Consider the following 20,007-nt stretch of genomic DNA (forward strand, 5'->3'; position numbering starts at 1 on the left):
GAAGATAAAGAAAGAGAACGTCTACAACAAAGGTGACATCACTGGATGTAAGAGGTAGGGGGCGCTATGTAGGAGAGGAGATGCAGCGGCTCCTCTCCCTGCCATTTGCAGAAGGAGGATTCAGAGCTGGGTGAGGACGGCCAAAGGGGGCAGCAGGCCACGGGTGGATGACAGATGGTGGGGGGAACCACAGGCCTTGAGCAGGATCTGGGGAGGAAGGAGAGCGGAGGAGCTTCCTGGTTGTAGCTTGTTGTATAAGCAGGCAGTGCAGCCAGGACAGACCTCCCCCTCTCTCCGTATGATATGTAGAGACAGGCCTCAACTATAGAATTTCAGCTGTACAGTGTTTGTTGGGCGTGGCCTATTATATGTAGGAGGGGCTTTTAATAATGGGCGGGGCTGTTCGCGCCGCATTATTCCTGCAGAGCTTTTAGAAATGGCCAAGTAAAAGAATCAGCGCAACACACTATAGCCACCCCCCCCCCCCCCCCCCGCACTACACATGCCACATTTTTTTGCCTTTCGGACCCCCCCTAGACAAAATTCCTGGGTGCTCCCCTGATTTTATTTTATTGGTTTATTTCTGGCCATAGCTACCAGCACAGCCTGGATGGCATGGTCCTGCTCACTGCCAAGAGGGGGACTTCCTGTCCAGAGTCAGAGAGGAGAGGAAAGGAAGTAATCTGCAGTGCTTTAGATTCCACACAGCAGTATGACCTGCTACCATCACCACTGAAGACATTGCTGATAGATGTGGGACTACAGTCAAGCCACCAATCACCAAACAACCACGAGGTCAGTATCACCTAAGTGCAGAATTGCAGCCATCCAACCTGCCTCCATATTCTTGCTGGTGTCAGAAAAGAATTGCACTTTAAGCTATTTAAGCTTAGTAAAAAAAAGACTTTGTTACGTTTAACTCTGGTCTCGTTCATCAGTTCCGTAATTCCAATGCACCGATCCCCAGGGAGAAATGGCTTGAGGCAGTACTTCATGACACAACACTTCATTAGAACCACTCCTATCCTCTACACCAGCTCCTCAGGGGGTCACTGTAAATGCAGAACTCCCAAATAGATAAATGGAAAGGCACTGAGCGTGCCCAACCTGACGCTCTATTGTTTATAGGGTTGACCCAAGGTGTATGGGGTCCCTGGTCTTGTGGTCGAAGGGGTGTCCCAGCAGTAGGACCCCGCCAATCTAATAGTTATCACCTAGCTGGTGGATAGGGGATAACTTCTCACTACCAGAATACCATTTTACTTTGCCAAGATCAGAGCTAACTTTGATCCTGGCAGTGAAAGTGAGATGTCAGCTTTTTAACACAGCCAACACCCACAAGTGTTAATGCATGCACAGCTCATGAGTATTACATCCCGTGATGTACAGGGCAAGAAGGGGTTAAGCTGAATCCCTGATTATCCAGTTCAAAGGCTTCCTTGTAAGCCAGAACATTGTTACTGGCATATATGGCAGAATAAAAGAAGATGATGTTTGCAATGCTGAAGTCCTCTGCTTTTCTTTTCTGCTTTTCTTTCAACAATTGATTGAAATCGTATGTGTGCATGGGCTGCCGTATACGGGAAGTAATTCACAGTGGTAAAATTCACATGACAGGTGGATTTTTAAGGACTGTGCATAGTGCTGGTACTGGATAACGGTGAAGATTTATCCATGGCAGCAAATTCCAGTCCCAGGTATATTTATCCTTATCCTTACAGTTATTGTATGATGATGTGCTGTTTATATGTCTTAGGGCGAATGTAAGGGCTCCATGCCCATATTGTTGACTACAAAAAGCGGTTCTTGTCACAGCTAAGGCTATAACCTGCCAGAAGGTATAATAAACACAAGTGGTATATATATGCAAAAGCATAATTCACAGACTACCACCCTCAAAACGTAGCCTTTAATAGTTAAGTTTAAAAAAACAAAAAAATCTAAAGAGAAAATAATTTTACAAAAATAACATGTAATAGATGATGATAGAGAGGGCAAAATGTAGGCCCGGGTGTTGGCAAATTGATAATTAGGATACTATCCCTAAGGGCAGTGCCGGCATCCTCTAGGACTCCAGAGTGGGGAATTTCCCAGCTTAGGAGTCCCTGCTCTGACTCCATATATGGTGTCAGTGTTATGAACATGAAAGGGGTATTCCCAAGCATGGTCATTATACACATGGACACCCTGTGTATATAACACTAATTTAGCCTTTATTTTTAAAATATCTCCATGGGGATTTGAACTCACAGACTTCTATATTAAGGGCAAGAACCTTAACCACTGGTCTATAGAGCTCAATGCCATGTCAGTGCTGAAAAACCTCATAGAAGTTTCTCTTGCATAATACAAGATAAACTTCTATGCTGTTTTTAACATAAGAGAAACTTCTATGATGTTTTTCAGCACTGACATAACATTGAGCACTATAGCTAAGTGGTTAAGATTCTTGGCCTTAATGTAGAAGGTTGTGAGTTCAAATCCCTATAGAAGCTTTTTAAAAATAGAGGCTAAATAAAACTTAAATACACAGGGTGTTCCCAACAGTGAAAAATTTGATTGTATTGAGAAAAAAATGGAGCAAAATGTAAAATATTATCAAATAACACCCGTGTTAACCTACACCAATCTTTTTAACTTGTGTAACCAGTATTTTAAAAATGTTTCTGTGGGATTCGAACTCACAACCTTCTACATTACAGGTAAAAACCTTAACCACTGCGCTATAAAGCTCAATGCTTAGTTACTGCTGAAAAACCCTCATAGAAGTTTCTCTTGTACAATACAAGATAAACTTCTATGAGGTTTTTCAGCACTGACTTAGCATTGAGCTCTATAGCCCAGTGGTTACGGTTCTAGCCCATAATGAAGAAGGTTGTGAGATCAAATCCCTACAGAAACTTTTTTTAAATAGAGGTTAACCAAAACCTAAATACACAGGGTGTTCCCAACAGTGAAAATTTTGATTTTATTGAGAAAAAAAAATGGAAGCCTAGTACAGGCTGCGACTCATTTTTAGAACAGAGTGAACAGGGTCCGCGATGGTGTGGCGACGCACCATCAAGGACGCCACATCCACCAGAACCCCATATCCACCTGTACCTCCTTTTTTGGGCAACCTTTTCCTATCTACTGATCTGAGGTGTACACATGTATCTACATCTTGTGAACCACATGGTTCTGCTTATCTTATATCATGTAGTCACTTCAACTCCCCAAAAATTTTTTGTCCCTTGCCTGTTCTGACATATTTTTGGTCTTATAGAAACAGAAACAGCTGGCACTCTGATTATCAGCCTCGCGGTGCTCGCTTCCAGGGTCAGCGTCCCATAAATCAATATGAAATAAACGACCGGCACTCGCAGTAAGGTATGATCTTCAATCTTTCTTTATTTCGCAATATAGAGGACTGAAAAAACAACGCGTTTCGACTCACAAACTGAGTCTTTGTCAAGCACAATTTAAACAACAAATATGGGATTTAAATAGTTCGCCACTGATGACGTCAATAACACGTGACAACAGGGTTGTCATGGAAACAAAATACAAACAATAAGCAGACTACATAGGCTCGGAAAAAAAGGTATACAACAAAATTGCTGTTGCAAGTAATAAAGCTTGTTTAGCATATATTCATTGTTCCAGCGTCATAAAGGGAGAATTTTTTACTCATCCGCACACAGGACAAAATTCCCTATAAAAGGCTTTTTTACTTACAACAGCAATTTTGTTGTATACCTTTTGAAGTGTCCATGCGGGCCGGTATATGTTGGGGAGACCTCGACCAGGATGAAGGACAGATTTGGTAAACATAAATCTACTATCAGAAAGAAAGATTTGCTGTTACCTGTTCCTTTTCATTTTGATCAATGTGACCACAACATCTCCCAGCTCCGCTTTCAGGTGATTGAGCAGGTACTGCCACCACGCAGGGGTGGAAATAGAGGACAGTTACTAAAAAAAACGTGAGGCCTTTTGGATTCACAGGTTGCAGACCCTGGAACCAAAGGGACTCAATCGTGAATATGAACTAAGTGCCTTTTTGTAAAATACAAATACTGTATAAAACATAATTCGTTTTGCAAGGATATTTTATATCCAATATATATGTGTTTATTTGAATTTTTATCATGTATTTATAACTTTTTCTATTTTTTTTTCAGATAACCTGAATTTTTGAAAAATCTACTGCAGGTCATTTATTCAATGTACACTAACAATTTATTAGGTCTATGTTTCTTTTCTTTATGTTTGTGATTTAACATCCTTAGTCCACTGTGTGTGTGTGTGTGTGTGTGTATATATATATATATATATATATATATATATATCCACATTTATATTGTCAGCATGTTGTTTTCCATGCATATATAGTCTGCCGCTTATTGTTTGTATTTTGTTTCCATGACAACCCTGTTGTCACGTGTTATTGACGTCATCAGTGGCGGACTATTTAAATCCCATATTTTTTGTTTAAATTGTGCTTGACAAATTGTGCTTGTGAGTGGAAACGCGTTGTTTTTTCAGTCCTCTATATGGCGAAATAAAGAAAGATTGAAGATCATACCTTACTGCGAGTGCCGGTCGTTTACTTCATATATATTTTTGGTCTTATCTGCTCTACTAAGCCATTTATGTCCCCTGAAGAGCCCTTATACTAAATTGGGCGAAATGCGTTGACACCGGGACATCAATTGAAGGAAATATCACATAATCCTGTACTAACATTAATGTGGCAATCCTGTAATAGGTATTTCACTTTGGGAGTTGATACGCCTTTATTTTTTCTGTGCACGATTGTTTATTATTTTCAGCACTTACGCTAGCGCACTATATAATTCTGTTTGCCAACAGACGATAGTTGGCTTTCTATCCCGCTGTCAGGGCCATCCAAGGGCGTACAGGAGGTTCCAATAACGTGATCGCCCCTATTGGGGCGACTATTCCATCCTGTAGGCAGGGTTCTAAGTATAGGGCCAAACTTAGGGATAGTATTCCAATTATCAATTTGCCAACACCCGGGCCTACATTTCGCCCTATCTATCATTATCTATCACATGCTTTTTTTTTTTTTTTTTAATTATTTAAGGGTGGTAGTCTGTGAATTACACAAAAAGCGGTCCGCAATATATGGGCACTGGCCGTGTGCACGCCGTGCTGCAGAGGCGGACTCATTGACTTGAATGGGTCTGCTATCCGCAAGATACGGCAAAAGGAGCCACAGATCGGAATCCCACGGAAACACTCTGAAGCGCTTCCATAGACATGTCCTATCTTTTGTAATTTTACGGATCGCGGACCCATTAAAGTCAAAAGGTCCACATCCGCAGCACGGATGCTATACAATATTTCTGCAGCATTATTATTTAAAAAACGGTAACTATTCGGGTGCTTTTTAAACAGTAAAGGTCTTCTCAAACCCCCCAGGTGGTGCAAGCCCCCAAGAAAATGCCCCATTCTGAGCGTACAATAGCTATTTCTAGTGTAACTGCACACGAGGCAGAAACACTGCAGATCCACCACAGAGGAAGTGCATGTGGGCAAAATTCTAAGTAAATTGACCTAAGGTACAGATTGTAAATCAGCAGCATGTCAGTTTATGCTGTGCAATTCACCTCTTGCCATGCACAGGGTGGAATCTGCAGCAAGTCTTAAAGGGGCTTGTCACTTCAGCAAATGGCATTTATCATGTAGAGAAGGTTAATACAAAGCACGTACTAATGTATTGTGATTGTCCATATTGCTTCCTTTGCTGGCTGGATTCATTTCTCCATCACAGTATACACTGCTCGCATCCAGAGGTTATGGCCACACTGAAGCACAGATATGAGGTGGCTGGGATGGGAGCTGTTGTGCATGCGTACCTATGCTCGCTCCTACAGTGCTTTTTCCTATAAATGTGTAAGTGTGTGTGTGTAACCCCTGGAAACGGGCAGTGTATACTTCAATGCAAAAATGAATCCAGCCAGCAAAGGAAGCAATATGGATATTCACAATACATTAGTAAGTGCCTTGTATTAACTTTGTCTACATACAGGGAGTGCAGAATTATTAGGCAAGTTGTATTTTTGAGGATTAATTTTATTATTGAACAACAACCATGTTCTCAATGAACCCAAAAAACTCATTAATATCAAAGCTGAATATTTTTGGAAGTAGTTTTTAGTTTGTTTTTAGTTTTAGCTATTTTAGGGGGATATCTGTGTGTGCAGGTGACTATTACTGTGCATAATTATTAGGCAACTTAACAAAAAACAAATATATACCCATTTCAATTATTTATTTTTACCAGTGAAACCAATATAACATCTCAACATTCACAAATATACATTTCTGACATTCAAAAACAAAACAAAAACAAATCAGTGACCAATATAGCCACCTTTCTTTGCAAGGACACTCAAAAGCCTGCCATCCATGGATTCTGTCAGTGTTTTGATCTGTTCACCATCAACATTGCGTGCAGCAGCAACCACAGCCTCCCAGACACTGTTCAGAGAGGTGTACTGTTTTCCCTCCTTGTAAATCTCACATTTGATGATGGACCACAGGTTCTCAATGGGGTTCAGATCAGGTGAACAAGGAGGCCATGTCATTAGATTTTCTTCTTTTATACCCTTTCTTGCCAGCAACGCTGTGGAGTACTTGGACGATTGTGATGGAGCATTGTCCTGCATGAAAATCATGTTTTTCTTGAAGGATGCAGACTTCTTCCTGTACATCTGCTTGAAGAAGGTGTCTTCCAGAAACTTGCAGTAGGACTGGGAGTTGAGCTTGACTCCATCCTCAACCCGAAAAGGCCCCACAAGCTCATCTTTGATTATACCAGCCCAAACCAGTACTCCACCTCCACCTTGCTGGCGTCTGAGTCGGACTGGAGCTCTCTGCCCTTTACCAATCCAGCCACGGGCCCATCCATCTGGCCCATCAAGACTCACTCATTTCATCAGTCCATAAAACCTTAGAAAAATCAGTCTTGAGATATTTCTTGGCCCAGTCTTGACGTTTCAGCTTGTGTGTCTTGTTCAGTGGTGGTCGTCTTTCAGCCTTTCTTACCTTGGCCATGTCTCTGAGTATTGAACACCTTGTGCTTTTGGGCACTCCAGTGATGTTGCAGCTCTGAAATATGGCCAAACTGGTGGCAAGTGGCATCTTGGCAGCTGCACGCTTGACTTTTCTCAGTTCATGGGCAGTTATTTTGCGCCTTGGTTTTTCCACACGCTTCTTGCGACCCTGTTGACTATTTTGAATGTTGATTGTTCGATGATCACGCTTCAGAAGCTTTGCCTAATAATTATGCACACCTGATATAGGGTGTTGATGTCATTAGACCACACCCCTTCTCATTACAGAGATGCACATCACCTAATATGCTTAATTGGTAGTAGGCTTTCGAGCCTATACAGCTTGGAGTAAGACAACATGCATAAAGAGGATGATGTGGTCAAAATACTCATTTGCCTAATAATTCTGCACTCCCTGTAATAAATGCCATTTGCTGAAGTAAGACAACCCTTCTAAAGGGGTTTTCTGAGACTTTTTAACTGATGACCCATCCTCTGGATAGGTAAACAGTATCAGTTTGGTGGGGGTCCGACACCCAGGACCCTCACTGATCAGTTGTTTTGGAAAGTTTGGGCACTCCTTCGAGCACCTTGGCCTTCCATTCAAATGAACGGGGCTGAGCTGCAATACCAAACGCAGGCGCTATACAATGTGTGGCGCTGTACTTAGTAAGCTGTGAGAGGGCCGCAGTGCTCACAGGAGCGCCGGTGCCTTCTCAAACAGCTGATCGGTGGGGGTCCTGGGTGTCAGACCCCCACCTATCAAGTACTCTGGATAGGTCAGCAGTTCATTAGTTGTTAAAAGTGCTGGAGAACCCCTTTAAGCAAAACCTGTAACATACAGTACAGACCAAAAGTTTGGACACACCTTCTCATTCAAAGAGTTTTCTTTATTTTCATGACTATGAAGTCATCAAAACTACGAATTAACACATGTGGAATTATATACATAACAAACAAGTGGGAAACAACTGAAAATATGTCATATTCTAGGTTCTTCAAAGTAGCCACCTTTTGCTTTGATTACTGCTTTGCACACTCTTGGCATTCTCTTGATGAGCTTCAAGAGGTAGTCCCCTGAAATGGTCTTCCAACAGTATTGAAGGAGTTCCCAGAGATGCTCAGCACTTTTTGGCCCTTTTGCCTTCACTCTGCGGTCCAGCTCACCCCAAACCATCTCGATTGGGTTCAGGTCCGGTGACTGTGGAGGCCAGGTCATCTGGCGCAGCACCCCATCACTCTCCTTCATGGTCAAATAGCCCTTACTTTCAAAGTTTTCCCAATTTTTCGGCTGACTGACTGACCTTCATTTCTTAAAGTAATGATGGCCACTCGTTTTTCTTTACTTAGCTGCTTTTTTCTTGCCATAATACAAATTCTAACAGTCTATTCAGTAGGACTGTCGGCTGTGTATCCACCTGACTTCTCCTCAACGCCACTGATGGTCCAAACCCCATTTATAAGGCAAGAAATCCCACTTATTAAACCTGACAGGGCACACCTGTGAAGTAAAAACCATTTCAGGGGACTACCTCTTGAAGCTCATCAAGAGAATGCCAAGAGTGTGCAAAGCAGTAATCAAAGCAAAAGGTGGCTACTTTGAAGAACCTAGAATATGACATATTTTCAGTTGTTTCACTCTTGTTTGTTATGTATATAATTCCACATGTGTTAATTCATAGTTTTGATGCCTTCAGTGTGAATCTACAATTTTCATAGTCATGAAAATAAAGAAAACTCTTTGAATGAGAAGGTGTGTCCAAACTTTTGGTCTGTACTGTATGCAGATTTTGCTGCAGATTTGCTTTGTATTTTGCCATAAAAATGCAGCAAAATATGCGGCCGTACCCCTGAATGCAAAAATACGCTGTGCATATAATTCAATATCATAATGTACTGTATAAAGCTTCCATGTATGTACAGTGAACTCTCATTAGGTGCTATATGCTGAGCAATCTGAATAATAGTCACTAGCCTAAGCCACAACTCACCACGCTGCGGTTTGCAATCATATTCACTTTGTTGGCGAAGGTTTGGTCACGACTCACTGTTTTGGTAGCTTGAAATTTCTTATAAACGTCTGTAATAAAAAAATTATAATAATGAATGTCCAGACCCAATACCTACCCCGTAGAGTACCCTGTAGAGTACCCAAATATTTTACAATCAAACCCTCCAAACGGAGATCCAATGCCAACAATACAGAACACATATACTTAAAAATCAATGAAACCTATTCATGTTTAATGTGCGGTGAGTGAGCTCTTCTAAACATTAGTGGCGGTGAAGTGGTTAAATAGAATTTGATTCAATATGACTCAGTCCTTAAACAGTGTGTGACTCACTCCATTGTGGAGCTCAAACTGACAAGATTAATGCCAGCACAGACAATGATATTGACAGAATCTGGAATTTTACCTTTATTGTGGTTGCAAACAAATGGTAGTTCAGATGAACACGATGTGTAGTTGGTGTCGCCACCGTTTTGCAGAATTCGACATTTTGATGAATATCCTGTATGCAGCATTAAATAAAATAAAAAGGGGGATAAGGTCTATGAATAATAAGAAAGTCAAAAACAATCATTTCAGTGTAGCTGCTGCTTGTATTCTTTCAGCCAAAATTCCAAACTCTAGAACGCTTCTCTTTTTTGGGCATAAAATTGTAATAAAACAATCTGCAACTGCACCAAAATTCCACTGTGTGAACTGAACCCTATAACAAAGCTTTTATGTTTTCACATCATTGACTAAGGGCTCATGCACATGAACGTGTGCTGCCTTTTAATGCAGACCGCATTTGCGGATCCGCAATACACGGGCACCGTTCCGTGTGCATTCCACGTCACGGATGCGGACCCATTCTCTTCAATGGGTCCGCAAATCTGGAGATGCGGAACTGTACGGAACGGAACACTACGGAGTGCTTCCGTGGGGTTCTGTTCCGTACTTCCGTTCCGCAAAAAGACTAGTTCTATCTTTTTGCGGAATAGACGAATGCAGACCCATTCAAGTTGAATGGATCTGGATTCATCCCGGCGACCGTACGGAGGATGCCCGTGCGGTCCCCAATGCACGGAACGGCCCACCTACGGCCGTGTAAATGAGCCCTAAGAAATATATCCAGATGTCAAGAAAATTTTATTTATATAAAGGTCCCTAATAATCTGTGGGACTTCTGTATCCTTAGGACAGCCATCAGAAGTACAGTATTTATGCTCCAAATGGTCAGTTCCTATAACTGGTCTATTATGCCCATAAACTCCATCTTGTGCCCTAGTTGCTCCTATGTAGTTCCCTGGAGAAGGGGTACTTTGAAGTCTGAACATTTGTGCACATTTGCCTGTTTTTCCTATGCAAAGGCATCAACATTATACTTTATTTCACTTTTAAGGGTTATCTTGCATTTACTTACACTGTTCAATACTGTATAACTGCATTTTATGTTTGTTGTCATATATATCCTGTTCATTTTCACTCTATTTGCATGGCACTGTGGAAAGGGTTAATGAATACTGAGAGACTTTTGGGACTTTCTAGCTAATAATGAGACAGTTACCATAAGAGAGGGAAAAAGCCAGACTTGTTGACCACCAAAACCAGACTGGCTGACCTTCTTAAAGTCAGGTGTAGCTATGTTATTAGGTCTGAAGGCTTGTTTTTGTCTGGAAAAACTGCTTTGTCATTGAGTATTACTAAAGCTCTAATGTAAGTCTATGAGAGACAAAATCACAGAATAAAGTGGTCTAAAAGGCAAAAGATGCTCAAAATCGCTAATGCTGTAGCGCATTTCTACCCGGGGGAGCAAATCCTGCCCATGTGATCCGCTGCTAACAGCAATCCCCAGCAAAAATGCATACAATGGAGGATGCTGGCAGCGGACCAGATGGACCACAAAAACATCCTACGCAGGTCTTAAAAGCAGAAAATGCTCAAAACTCCATATGCTGTAGCACATTACTAACTGGGGAAGCAAATCATGCATATGTGATCCATTGCCAACAGCAATCCCCAGCAAAAATTGCATACAATGGAGGATGCCCACAACGGACCACATGTAAGACAAATGTGCGAATGAGGCGTATAAGAAACAGAAAATCACTGAAAATGGTGCACTACAATGGTAAATGTAATTGACAATATATGGCTAAACCAGTGCTTCTCAATTATTTTCTGTCATGCCCCCCTAGGAAGAAGAAAACATTTCGCGCCCCCCGCGCGACTGTAAATAGTATCATTTGTCTATAAAATTGTTATAAGTACACCTCTGCAAACACTGTATCCTTATTAACGTATAAGAGAATAAAAAAGAAAGAAATGTGGATCGGACACACACTTATGGGGGGATCTGTGGATGACGGACACTTATGGGGGGATCTGTGGATGACGGACACTTATGGGGGGGATCTGTGGCTGGCACTGTTACAGGGGGATCTGTGGCTGGCACTGTTATATATGTGCCATCCACAGATCCCCACCCCATAACAGTGCCATCCACAGTGCCCCCCCCAGCCCATAACAGTGCCATCCACAGACCCCCACCCCTTAACTGTGCCATCCACAGATTCCGTGTGCCTGCCGCCGCTGTTTAAAGTTATTAAACATGCCCCCCTCACTCCTAATAGTACCGTATATCCGAATTTCTTCTGTATAATGCCGGCAGTCGGGCCGGGCGGCCGGCGCGTCCCTCAGTGACGTCACTTGTCTGCGCCGCCTGCTTCATTCATAAAGCAGGCGGAGCAGGCAGGAGACATCACTGAGGGACGCGCCGGCCGCCCGGCCTGCCTGCCGGCATTATACAGAAGAAATTCGCACACCCCAAAGGCCGGCCCTGAACGAGCCCCCCTTTACGGAGCCTGGCGCCCCACTATTTGAGAAGCACTGGGCTAAACCCTCATACTGATATTAAAATAAGACTTTTGCCAATATATTCTTATATCAAGAACATACCGGAGCCCTCGCACCCCGTCAAGGTCTCTCAAAATGGCATGGGACCTAACGCTAACCTACCTATGCCGTATGGACAATTTATGATAGGTGCATAAATTCAGACACAGCCAGCAGCTTCCAGTTACCTCCAGTGTGAAATCACACGTACAATAAGAGGAGGAAAGAGGCTGTGAGTCCCACCTATACCTGGCTCATGTGATGCATGCTGCCCAGGTGCACCTGAATGTTACCCATAGATAAAATTAACCCCTTAACGACCTGCATGTACATGTACGGCGCTGGCCGGGTCTTTAAAGCTGGCACCCGCTCCTGAATGCTGCGTGTGCCATAGCCGCAGGTGGCCGCCTGCTTCTTATGGCAGACACCCGCGGCTCATGTCCGCAACCGGCAGTAATGCCGATCGTGGACATTTAACCCCTCAGATGCCGTGGTAAATCCTGACCACGGCATCTGACAGTGCTAAAAACCGAAAGCACGCACTTCCGGTTATGCTCCGGCTCCCCTGTGCAGCCATAGGAGGAGTCGTAGCGTGTGTGCAGCAGCCCCTGTCTTTGTGAATGACAGGAGACGGCTGCATTGTATTTCCTATGGAGCCCTTGCCTGTAATAGGGCTCTATAGGAAAGAAGTAAAATCATTGGAGTCTATGATAATAGCAATCGAATGATTGTATGTTATAATTCCCTATGGGAACTATAAAAAAAAAAAAAAAAAAAAGTTTTTAACCCCTTAGGGACCGGGCTCATTTTCACCTTAAGGACCAGGCCATTTTTTTGCAAATCTGACCAGTGTCGCTTTATGTGGTGATAACTTTAAAACACTTTGACTTATCCAGGCCATTCTGAGACTGTTTTTTCGTCACATATTGTACTTCATAACACTGGTAAAATGGAGTCAAAGAAATTCATTTTTCTCTACAAGTTTCAATTTCTCTACTTCTATAATACATAGTAATACCTCCAAAAATAGTTATTACTTTACATTCCCTATATGTCTACTTCATGTTTGGATCATTTTGGGAATGAGATTTCATTTTTTTGGGATGTTACAAGGCTTAGAAGTTTAGAAGCAAATCTTGAAATTTTTCTGAAATTTTTAAAAACCCACTTTTTAAGGACCAGTTCAGGTCTGAAGTCACTTTGTGAGGCTTACATAATAGAAACAACCCAAAAATGACCCAATTCTAGAAACTAAACCCCTCGAGGTATTCAAAACTTATTTTACAAACTTTGTTATCCCTTTAGGTGTTCCACAAGAATTAATGGAAAATAGAGATACAATTTCAAAATGTCACTTTTTTAGCAATTAATATTTTTTTTTCAGTTACAAAGCAAGGGTTAACAGCCAAACAAAACTCAATATTTATGGCCCTGATTCAGTCATTTACAGAAACACCCCATATGTGTTCGTAAACTGCTGTACGGGCACACGGCAGGGTGCAGACGGAAAGGAATGCCATACGGTTTTTGGAAGGCAGATTTTGCTGGACTGGTTTTTTGAAACCATGTCCCATTTGAAGCCCCCCTGATGCACCCCTAGAGTAGAAACTCCAAAAAAGTGACCCCATTTTAGAAACTACGGGATAGAGTAGCAGTTTTGTTGGTACTAGTTTAGGGTACATATGATTTTTGGTTGCTCTATATTACACTTTTTGTGAAGCAAGGTAACAGGAAATAGCTGTTTTGGCACTTTTTTTTTTGTTATTTACAACATTCATCTGACAGGTTAGATCATGTGGTATTTTTATAGAGCATGTTATTACGGACGCGGCAATACCTAATATGTATACTTTTTTTATTTATGTAAGTTTTACGCAATGATTTCATTTTTTAAACTAAAAAAATCATGTTTTATTGTCTCCATAGTCTGAGAGCCATAGTTTTTTCAGTTTTTGGGCGATTATCTTAGGTAGGGTCTAATTTTTTGCAGGATCAGATGACGGTAATACCTAATATGTATACTTTTTTTTAAATTTTACTTAAGTTTTGCACAATAACAGATTTTTTAAAACAAAAAAAATTATGTTTTAGTGTCTCCATATTCTGAGCCATAGTTTTTTTATTTTTTAGACGATTGTCTTAGGTAGGGGCTCATTTTTTGAGAGATTAGGTGACGGTTAGATTGGTACTCTTTTGGTGGGCATATGCCTTTTTGATCGCTTACTTTTTGTGATGTAAGGTGACAAAAAAATTGTTTATTTAGCACAGTTTTTATTTGTTATTTTTTACTGTGTTCATCTGATGGGTTAGGTCATGTGATATGTTTATAGAGTCGGTCGATATGGACGCGGCGATACCTAATATGTCAACTTTTAATTTTTTTGGGGGAAAACTTTCTTTTTTCTTTTTTCTTTTTTCTTTTTGTCCCACTTTGGGACTTCAACTTTTGGGGTCTGATCCCCTTTACAATGCATTCCAATACTTCTGTATTGGAATGCATTGGCTGTATGAGTAATACAGTGTGTATTACTCATACAGCTTCCGGCCTGTGAGATCCGGGGGGCTGGATCTCACAGGCTCGTCACAGGAAGGCAGCGCCGATGCCTAAGGAAGGCATTGCGCTGCCTTCCATGCCATCGGGTCCCCCCTACTGCCACACAGGGACCCCATGGCACCGTCGCCCACCACCGCAACATGTAAAAGCCGCAAACCGCAGGTCTGACCCCCCCGCACATTGTCCCCGGGTGTCTGATCAATGATTTGAGCAGGCACCTTGTTCCGATTCAAATCACCCCCCTTTTCCCAAAATAAAAATAAAAGAAATAAAAAAAGTGCACATTATAGGTGTCGAGATGTGCAAAAACACTATATAAAATATAAAAATATATTCCCCATACAGCAAGCAGCAAAACGAAAAAAAGCGTCCAAATAGCCGATTCGACATTTTTGATCGCTTAATTTTCTACAAAAAAATTTAATAAAAAGTGATCAAAAAGTCATACACACCCCACTGTATCAATAAAAAGTTCCGATCACCCCACAAAAAATTTGCCCTCATACAGCTCCGCACACATAATAACAAAAAGGTTATTAGGGTCAAAATATGGCCACAAGAAAATAAAACTGATTTTTTCCCACTTTTAAAAAAAAAAATGTATCACTATCAAAACGCAAGAACTATACATATAAGGTATCGCCGCATTCGCACTGACCTGTAGAATAAAAGTAAAATTCAGTTTTATCGTACATCGAACATCGTAAATAAAAAAAAACTTAAAACTGTGGTGGAATTGCTTTTTTTTTTGCAATTTCACCCGATTTGGATTTTTATACCCACTTCCCACTATATCATATGCAATATTAAATGGTGGCATTGGAAAGTATTACTTATTCCACAGAAATCAAGACCTCATATGGCTATGTGAACAGAAAAGTAAAAATGTTATGGCTCTGGGAAGGCAGGGAGCGCATAACGAAAACGAAAAAACAAACAAACAAAAAAAACTGCGGGGCTGAAAGGGTTAATGCACATTCAAACCTGAGGTTGCCCCACCTCCAGGCATAAATATACAGACAAAATCACAGAATAAAGTGGTCTAAAAAGCTAATGATGCACAAAACCCCTAATGCTGTAGCGCATTTCTATCGGAGGGAGCAAATCCTCCCCATGTGATCCGTTGCTAACAGCAATCCCCAGCAAAAATGCATACAATGGAGGATGTCGGCATCGGACCACAAAAACATCCTACGCAGGTCTTAAAAGCAGAAAATGCTCAAAACCCCATATGCTGTATCGCATTACTAACCAGGGGAGCAAATCCTGCACATGTGATCTGTTGCCAACAGCAATCCCCAGCAAGAATTGCATATAATAGAGGATGCCCGAGAGAGAGAGACACAGACAGAGAGAGAGACACAGACAGAGAGAGAGACACAGACAGAGAGAGAGACACCGACAGAGAGAGAGACACAGACAGAGAGAGAGACACCGACAGAGAGAGAGACACAGACAGAGAGAGTGTGTCCGGGGGACCCAGTGTAGCGTTGGGGCCACCCCAAACCTGGTCACTGCACATACATTTGGTTGGCACCAGAGGAGGTTGTTCTATTTCCCAAGCACAGTAATCCACTGCATTTAAAAGGAATGAGAATAAAACAAATTTATTTAGCTCTTATATTTAGTCGACCAATAAAGAATAGAGAAAGAAAGATGCTATAAAGTGTCTGATCAGTGGGGGTCCAACCTCTGGGGCCACTGTCCATCATGAGAAAGGGGGTCCGTGCTCTCCTATTTGAATTCAACTACATGGGGCTGCCAGAGGTAGCTGAGTGCTTGTACTCCAGAAGTCCCACAGAATGAATGTAGCAGCAGAAATCCACACGTGTCTGCCACTCCATATAAATAGGCAGCACAGTCCCCTGTTCTGGTGATCAGTAGGGGTTTCCAGCAATCAGATCTATGCCCACCAGACACTTACTTATTCCATAACCTATTTTATAAACTAGATAGACACTCACCATCCAGAGTCTCCCAGAAATAGGCGTTTATTTACATATAATATAAAAAAAGATTAAGAATGGTTCACAATACTATTAAACAATAAAAAATAAAAAAAATAAACAATTAAAAAACCCACCCTAAAATTTTTTTCAGTAGCATTTCCGGTTCAGTTCCGCTTTTCCGTTCAGTTTTTTTCTGTATGGCATATACAGTATATAGTAATTACATAGAAAAAATTGGGCTGGGCATAACATTTTCAATAGATGGTTCCACAAAAACGGAACGGATAAGGAAGACATACGGAGTACATTCAGTATGTGTTCCCTTTTTTTTGAGGACCCATTGACCTGAATAGAGCCACGGAACGTGATTTGGGGGAAATAATAGGACATGTTCTATCTTTGAACGGAACGGAAAAACGGAAATACGGAAACGGAATGCATACGGAGTACATTCCGTTTTTTTTTGCAGAACCATTGAAATTAATGGTTCCGTATACGGACCGTATACGGAACGCAAAAAACGTTCGTGTGAGGCCTCATGCACACGACCGTTGTGTGTTTTGCGGTCTGCAAATTGCGGATCCGCAAAACACGGATGGCGTCCGTGTGTGTTCCGCACGGACAGCCATTGATATAACTGCCTATTCTTGTCCGCAAAACGGACAAGAATAGGACAGGTTATATTTTTTTTGAGGACCACGGAACGGAGCAAGGGATGCGGACAGCACACGGAGTGCTGTCCGCATCTTTTGCGGCCCTATTGAAGTGAATGGGTCCGCATCCAAACCGCAAAAAATGCGGCTCGGAAGCGGACCAAAACAACGGTCGTGTGCATGAGGCCTGAATGAGCCCTTTTAGACTGTTCAATCTCTGGGAATACTGCGATCTCAGTTACTGCTCTGATAGTTTTAATAGTTTATTTTTAATTATTTTATTGTTTAATAGTATTGTGAACCATTCTTAATCTTTATTTTATATTATATGTAAATAAACGCCTATTTCTGGGAGACTTTGGATGGTGAGTGTCTAGTTTATAAAATAATTTGGGTAGAGTGACTAGGAGCATTGTCACGATAAGAGAACCATATCCTTCTCAACAAGGAGGGGAACCACCTTTTTTCTTTATACCAAGTACTAATTATTCCCTAACCTGTGGATAAAGGATAAGTTGTTGTCATGGGACAAACCCTGTAAATTCAGCTTTCTTAATCTCTTAGGATGGGATCCAATCCAGTCACTGCCACTAAATGTACAGCTAATGTACACAGCCATAATCTAGCCATAATGAGAAGAAAACCACAAGGCGCTCCATTGCGTAAAACCGTTCGTAAAAGGACCCTGGAAGAAAATGAATACTAGATATAGAATAATATAGGCATGTAGTAAATCAGCAACTAGGACTATCGTCTCGGAAGGCCCTGCGGCATTCATATATTAATATGGCGGGCGGTTTTTAACTGGTTAGGAGGCATGTGCCTTTTAATAAATTTGGCATATCTCACTCTAACACCAACATGATCAAGGTGGGTGTATGAAATACCCACTCACTCATGTTCTAATATAATGTATATATAATATAAATTTATATTAGATCAATACAATGTATACAACAATTTATGCAAACCTGATTTTTTTTCCAGGACAACTATTCCAAAAATCATGGACGGGCAACATTTTTTATGGAAACCGGAAAATCAGAAGATATCATAAAGTTGACAAGTGAATTACAGTTGTGTTCAAAATAATAGCAGCGTGTTTAAAAAAGTGAATAAACCTCAAAATCCTTTTAATAGCTTTTATTTCCATACACACAAATGCATTGGGAACACTACACATTCTATTCCAAATCAAAACATGAAGAAAAATATATCAAATTTGTGTTGTTCCTTGCAGTGTTTGTATACTTCTTTACAAACTCAAATATTCACTATATAAACTGAAAAATGTTTGAAGATTTTGCTTTCCTTTGAATCACTTTATAATATTTAGTTGTATAACCACTGTTTCTGAGAACTGCTGTACATCTGTGTTGCATGGAGTCAACCAACTTCTGGCCCCTGTGAACAGGTACTCCAGCCCAGGATGATTGGACTACATTCCACAGTTCTCTATTTCTTGGTTTTGCCTCAGAAACTGCATTTTTGATGTCACCCCACAAATTTTCTATTGGATTAAGATCCAGGGATTGGGCTGGCCACTCCATAACGTCAATCTTGTTGGTCTGGAACCAAGATGTTGCACGTTTACTGGTGTGTTTGGGGTCATTGTCTTGTTGGAACACCCATTTCAAGGGCATTTCCTCTTCAGCATAAGGCAGCATGACCTCTTCAAGTATTCTGATGTATTCAAACTGATCCATGATCCCTGGTATGCGATGAACAGGCCCAACAGCGTAGTATGAGAAACATCCCCATATCATGATGCTTGCGCCACCATGCTTCACTGTCTTCACAGTGTACTGTGGCTTGAATTCAGTGTTTGGGGGTTGTCTGACAAACGGTCTCCGGCCACTAGACCCAAAAAGAACAATCTTACTTTCATCAGTCCACAAAATGTCTCTTTAGGCCAGTCAATGTGCTCTTTGGCAAATTTTACCCTCTTCAGCATATTTTTTCAACAGTGGGACTTTGCGGGGGCTTCTTGCAGATAGCTTGACATCACATAGGCGTCTTCTAATTGTAACAGTACTCACAGGTAACTTTAGACCTTCTTTGATCTTCCTGGAGCTGATTGTTGGCTGAGTCCTTGCCATTTTGGCTATTCTTCTATCCATTCGAATGGTAGTTTTTCGCTTTCTTCCACGTCTTTCAGGTTTTGGTTGCCATTTTAAAGTATTTGCGATAATTTTAGCTGAGCAGCTTATCATTTTCAGCACTTTAAATGTTTTCCACTCTCCAATCAACTTTACTCAAGGTACGCTGTTCTTCTGAACAATGTCTGGAACGACCCAATTTCCTCTGAATTGTAGAGAGAAATGCACTGTAACCAGCATGTACAACATTTGCTGCCTTCCTTCCTTAAATAAGGGCAATATATGCCACCTGTTTAAAAAAAAAAAGAATGACCTCCATACTGCTATTATTTTGAACTTGCCCCTTTGAATTAGTGATTGAATTACACAGAATCAGCAGCATGCATGTCATGACTGTTGGGTCTGTTGGGTTTCTATTACTCTACTACACATGCTAGAAAAATTAATTGCCATGTAAAAATATATTTTCTACCAAAAACAGTGATTGATCAGGTTAGTGATGTCTGACTGCTATCATTTGTAGCTCGATATAGTGATATTGTACATTGTAAGGGGTTTCTCTCTCAAGCAGGGCGGCAGTGACAGATTAGTTTGCAGACAACAGGTTTCAAGTCCAAATTGATGCTTTATTTTATGACACTCCGGCAATTTACAGCCAAACCCAGTTCTAGTTCACTAGGTGCGGTGAAGTTCCAGCACCACAAAGAAAAAGCCAAACAAAATAAACTCCTGCCCGTCTAGGCTCTAACTAATACAGATTAGTTTCTAGCTCACCTATTGAGCGCAGGTCACACACAGAGAC

At 41.3% G+C, this 20,007-nt stretch overlaps 1 protein-coding gene across 1 annotated transcript in view; it reads right to left on the bottom strand.

The window, feature by feature from the left end:
* Positions 1 to 20,007, bottom strand: part of ADGRD2 (adhesion G protein-coupled receptor D2) — a 388,936-nt gene that overhangs the window by 355,107 nt on the left and 13,822 nt on the right. Inside the window, exons 5-6 of the mRNA XM_040406278.1 lie at positions 9,483 to 9,578; positions 9,056 to 9,144 (exon numbers count right to left, since the gene is read on the bottom strand). Of these exons, the coding sequence (XP_040262212.1) occupies positions 9,056 to 9,144; positions 9,483 to 9,578 (185 nt within the window). The remainder of the gene's footprint in view (positions 1 to 9,055; positions 9,145 to 9,482; positions 9,579 to 20,007) is intronic.

The sequence above is a fragment of the Bufo bufo genome, chromosome 8, assembly GCF_905171765.1.
Source record: "Bufo bufo chromosome 8, aBufBuf1.1, whole genome shotgun sequence".
Classification (NCBI taxonomy): Eukaryota; Metazoa; Chordata; class Amphibia; order Anura; family Bufonidae; genus Bufo; species Bufo bufo.